General features: G+C 31.3%; 1 protein-coding gene across 1 annotated transcript; it reads right to left on the bottom strand.

Annotated features, from left to right (window-relative positions):
* Window positions 1-2,354: 2,354 nt before the first annotated feature.
* On the bottom strand, window positions 2,355-3,630 carry LOC119615538. The gene is made up of 3 exons (XM_037971553.1): window positions 3,480-3,630; window positions 3,028-3,354; window positions 2,355-2,962 (listed from the first exon to the last, which is right to left on the bottom strand). The coding sequence occupies exons 1-3, from the start codon at window positions 3,525-3,527 to the stop codon at window positions 2,570-2,572; spliced, it is 768 nt and encodes a 255-aa protein (XP_037827481.1). The 5' UTR covers window positions 3,528-3,630; the 3' UTR covers window positions 2,355-2,569.
* Window positions 3,631-5,770: the final 2,140 nt, after the last annotated feature.

Raw genomic sequence — 5,770 nt, forward strand, 5'->3', positions numbered from 1 at the left:
TGGTGCAAATGAATTGAAATAAAAAAATATAAATAAAATTACCTCTTCGTGAGAAAAAATAGTTTTACTTCTTTCTTTTTGTTTTTTTTTTATTTTTGTAATGACCTTGGTTATATTTCTTGCATGATGAAATTATTTTTTTTTTACTCTCGTTTATAAAGTTATTTATAAATCAGGTTTTTTATTAGTTTTTAATGTAAAATATGCATTAAGATTATAAGCGGGTACTCTATAGAAGGTGAATTAAGGCTTGTGATCATAGTTATAGGTATCTGTATATTATATTAAATTTATATTAATCTAAAAGAAGTGTTAGATCTCGGTCTAAAAACACAGTAGTTGCTTAAAAGAAATGTACCTAAATATGTATGTATAAGTTGACATTTTCGGAAATGTTAAATGTTAAAATGGTTCTTTCATTGTAATTAAAGAATAAACAAAAACAAAAATCTCAAGAAAATTAATCGAAAAAATTAGAAAAGTGGGAAATTATAGATAGCTGAAATAATGTTGGACCTTGTCTTGGAATCTTGATTAAGGGGATACAACATTAATCCCAACTACGCTATTAGGTGGTCAAAGGTCACAAAAACCAGTTTTTTTACAAATACCTCCTTTATTGTGATTCATACGTTTTCATATACTAATACATTTCTGTAGACAATTAAATTTCCTACGTTAGCTAAATAGTTTTCTAACTATAGTGCATTATTAGGTTATGCGTTTGCGCTGATGTTTGTAACACCCAAAAATATTGCTCGTACAACCACCTTAAAGCATACCAACTGGCTAAGAATCACTTTCAGAGTCGATTTAGATATGTCCGTCAGTCTGTCTGTCCGTCCATGTAAACATTGTGCGCACTCTGCAGGTCGAAATTTTCAAGATAATTTGATCAAATTTGACACATACTGTTCTCTTGACTCAAGGACAAAGCCTGGTTCCATTATTTCGTATAGCCCCCATACATCCGTACCCCCAAAAAATACTGTTATGCTCATAAATATGTTAAATGTTCTTGTATCACTTCAAAAATCGCCAAAACTTAGTTTTATATAAGTCTTAATGATTATAGAAGTCGTAATGATCGGGCTTCATTTGACCCTATCTAACTTTGTTATGTAAAATTAAATTTCTACACTCGTACTTGTAAGCCCCATATAAGGTCCCCTTATATAGGGTCAATTATAGACCGATCCACATAGAATTTGCTAGAGAGGATTTTGCTCGTAAGAGACTTACTCATGTCAAATTTCATTACTTTACACGTATTTTTAAGAAAGAAATGAGCGTTAAGGTCGTTTTTGAAGGGGACCTTATATAGGGGGTAGGGTCAAGCGTTAAAGGGTCAATTATGGACCGATTCGTATAAAATTAAGTAGAAACTTATTTGTGTCAAATTTCATCGCTATATTCTTATTTTTAAGCCAGTAATGAGAGTTATAGTGATTTTCCGAAGGGGACCTTAAATGGGGTAGGGTCAATTATGGACCGATCAGTATAAAATTTAGTAAGGAGATTTTTGATCATATGAAACTTATTTATGTAGAATATCATCGCTATACTCGTACTTTTAAGACAGATATGCCCGTTTAAGCTGTTTTTCGGGGGCCACTTGTATGGGGGCTATCCGAAAACGTAGACCGATATTGCCCATTTTCAATACCAAACAAACCTTATCTCTAGGGAATATTTCTAGAAAATTTCAACCCTCTAGCTCATTCCGTTCGGACTCTATCGTGCTTTCGACAGACAGACAGGCAGACGGACAGACATGCCTAGATCGTCTTAGAATTTAATAAGGACCCAGAATATATACTTTTATGGGTCTATGACCTATATTTCGGAATGACAAAATCAATATACCCCCCATATTTTTTAATGGTGGGTATAAAAAATTTGGTAGTCATTATCCAGATATATTTAGACTATCGGATTTCAGCAAAAGAGTGGAGACACTATGGTATACAATAATATTGAAAACAAATTACCCTTTTGCAAAAAATTTCACGTAAACTGTATCTACGAGATATTCGTAAGAAACAGATTTTTTCTCGCTTAGGGCACACGATATTTGTGGGATTTTAGTATTAGATTTTAGATTTTTACTATAAAGCAAAGCCCTTATTTCCATGTAATTACAAATTTATGAAAAATTGTTAAATAAATAACTAAAACTTACATTTTTGCAAAAAATTATTAAAGTTTTTTCAAAACTGGATTTTCATAACTTTTTGTAACAATATGTATTAACTTGTGCATGTCAAAATTATAACCTCTATTTGTTTCCTCCAACACAATTTCATAGAGAGGTCAAGATTAAATAAAATTTTAGAAATAATTATAGCTGCTGTGTTTTTAACACAATAATTACGGCGATGCATTTATTTTTGCGCTAAAATTATAATCTTACATTTAATTTCAGATGAATTATAAATATTTTTCTTTTATTTGTTTTGTTATTTATGCCAATACTGTTTTAGATTTAAAAATATCTTTTGTTTTCGTTTTTTGTTCGCATTTTCGTATGCGCTCATACTAACTAATCGTAATAGTAGTAGAAACACGCTTAAAACATTTTCTGGCCATTGCTCTTTCTCAATGCCTTACGATAAGCTACCGAACCATTTGTATTATAATTAAAACGTTCCCAACAGTTGTACTCTTCATACATCCAAGCGCAAACATTCATAGTTTTTCTTCTCTCATCCGGTACACGACACACAGCAACATTTGACATATTCACATTTCGCGGTGGACCAAATGCTTTTAGCCAATTTTTAATAATCCATTCGTTGTTATTATCGTAAAGTTGGGCACGATTGGCAAAACAATTGAAGAGACAGGGTATGCGTTCACCTTTAGGAAAGTGATAATATTCCAAAAGTTGTGACATGCTAGTTGCCTTCTCGTTGATACACTCCAGTAGATGGGAGTAGGTGACAATGACATTTAGTTCCGCCTACAAATTGAATGTTATTTGCAATTTATAAATATTTAAAAAATAAGTCTAATGTTAAAACTCACATCCTTTAAACATTTCAGACCCTTAAAAGCATAAGTACATACATTCTTAAACGGACGACTGAATTCATAACGACAATAATTGTATAGATTTTCACCCAAATCATCAACAATTTTTTGTTTATTCCAACGATGATGATCAATGTCAAACCAACCCTTCTCAGCTACCACACATCGCGCAAAACAAGGTATTTCCTCATACGTCCAGTTGGCATAATTTTTAAATTTCTCTAGCAATTCATTGGTGCTGATATCTGGATTGTGATTGCTGTCTTGCAAACATTGCCGCAAAATATCACTATTTTTGTCATTTTCTAAATTGCACAATGACTAAAATTTCATACAATTTTTTATTTGTATATTCGTGTTTATGTACAAAACAAATATAAATAAATGGAAAAAAATTCTATTCTTTTCTAATTCTCGAAATATTTAATCGTTTCTTCAAGACTCACTTGTTTTATTAAGAATATAAAAGTGACGAAAAATATATTAAATTTCATGATGAATATAAATTTCTATTTGATTGTTCTCCTTGGAAGTGCTCTATATGAACTGTATATATTATTTTATGTCTGTGCAACATATGCTTCTTCTAAGTACTCACTACATTCAACAAAACATCGTATCTCTGTGTTATCAGTGGGAAGCGTTTCATTCTTTTTCTATGTACAATATTTAATTGAAATCAAAAGGTTATCAGTTTTTAATTAAGAATTATTATAATATTATAAAAGAAAAATAAACAATAAATAATAAGAAATAAAATAAATAAAATTCATTGTAAGTCACTGACTGCAAAAAAAAAACAAAATATTTATATACTAGGTCATTGATTTCATATTAGCAATTTTCTGTAAAATAAATAAATTTTTGATTTTAATATTCCAAATAAATTGTATTGATTTTTAACACTTGTGTGAACGTGCATACATACATACATAAAGAGGGATTTCAGGTGAAAAATAAAATAATAAATCAATTTGTAAATGAAAATAGTCTAAGGCTCTTTATCTCGTATTTATCAAGTAATTGTAATTGGTAAAGCTTCAATTACAATTATTTCAAATGTATATATACATATGTATGTAATTGAAATTGAAAGCCTGTCAGTCACTATGAAAATGAAGGCAAGAGAAGAGAGTTCCTGAAATGGCTTTTATTGGGGAGGGTATATTGGGGTTTGTGCTGATGTTTGTAATATAATAATATTGGTCCTATCTTAAAGTATACCAATAGACTTAGATGATTTTCTGAGTCGATTTAGCTATGTATGTCCGTCCGACTGTCCGTCCATGTAAACCTTGTAGTCAAACTATAGGTCGCAATTTTGAAGATAATTCAATGAAATTTGGTACATGGTCTTCTATTGTCCCAGGGACGAAGCCTATTGAAAATGGTTACATCGGTTCATTATCTCACCTAGCCTCCATACAACTGAACCCGACGAATATGGCTTTTAAGTTCATAATTATGTTTAATATACTCGTATCTAGACAAAAAGCTGCAAAATATTAGCCTTGATGACCTTCATGAATTTTATAATTATAGGGTCTCATTTGACCATAGCCCCTATTCAAAGCCCCCTTCAAAATTTTACTTAAATGTCCACAATTTTATTCAACAATAAATGGCTTAAGTAAGTAGGGTATTATATGGTCGGCCAGGTCCGACTATAATTTCTTACTTGTTTTTTTGCTGTATTTTTCTTAAAGCCTTAATATTTAAGCGATTTCGTATCGAAAATCACATTATTGCGAATAGAGTCGATAATGGGCCGATCATGAACTGATGATGAATTTCTTTAATTTAATCAATCTAGCCATCTGTCCATCCGTCTGTCTGTATGTCTGTCTGTCTGTCTGTCTGTCTGTCTGTCTGTCTGTCTGTCTGTCTGTCTGTCTGTCTGTCTGTCCTATCTGTCTGTCTGACCTTGTAATCAATCGCAATTTTGAAATAATTGGGATGAAATTTAGCACCCAAATAACCGGACACCCTAAATTGGGATTTGAGCACATAATTATTATGCTTAATTTCATCAATCTAGCCATCCGTCCGTCTGTCTGTCTATCTGTTTATCTGTCTGTCTGTCTGTCTATCTGTCTGTCCTTGTAATCATACTATAGGTCGCAATTTTAAAATAATTGGAAATTAAGTACACACGTTACTTTTGACCAAGGACGAACTTTATTTCATTTGGTTGATATCCGTCCATTATTTAACCTAGCCCCCAAATAACCGGACCCCCTAAATTGGGATTTGAGCTCATAATTACGCCAAATATACTAATATTCCTACAAAAAAAGGCACAACTACGTTTTATACCAGCATAAATGATACTGTAAAATTTTGTAATGAGCGGCCCTAGCCCCCTTGCAAAGTCCCCCTCTGAAAATGCTTGAACGTCATTAATTTCCTTATAAATACTTGAAATACAATAAAATTCGGTATAATTAACTTAAATGTCAACAAAAATCCCTACACCAAATTTTCTTAGGATCGGTTCATAATTGACCCTTCCCATATATAGTCTCCATCAGAAAATAATTTTTTCTTCAAAATATATCGAAATTAAGGAAAGGTATACCATTAATGCTTTATTATTAAAAATAATACACATTTTAAATATACTCATAACTGGTGTAGGGTATCATATACTTGTATACCTTACATGTATGTGAGCCTATCTTAAAGTTCAAATTTTAAAAAATATTAAAATAAAACATTTCACTTTCAACATTTTACA

Source organism: Lucilia sericata, unplaced genomic scaffold, assembly GCF_015586225.1.
Source record: "Lucilia sericata isolate MDLA Ls3-8-SP2 unplaced genomic scaffold, ASM1558622v1 Contig005689F_arrow, whole genome shotgun sequence".
Classification (NCBI taxonomy): Eukaryota; Metazoa; Arthropoda; class Insecta; order Diptera; family Calliphoridae; genus Lucilia; species Lucilia sericata.

Bases quoted from the DNA above. Each gene is read 5' to 3' on its own strand.
- LOC119615538 (XM_037971553.1), bottom strand. From the start codon at position 3,527: ATGAAATTTAATATATTTTTCGTCACTTTTATATTCTTAATAAAACAA. The intron at 3,355-3,479 runs GTGAGTCTTGAA...ATGAAATTTTAG, and splicing joins TTATATTCTTAATAAAACAA to TCATTGTGCAATTTAGAAAA. The intron at 2,963-3,027 runs GTGAGTTTTAAC...TTCAATTTGTAG, and splicing joins GTCTGAAATGTTTAAAGGAT to GCGGAACTAAATGTCATTGT.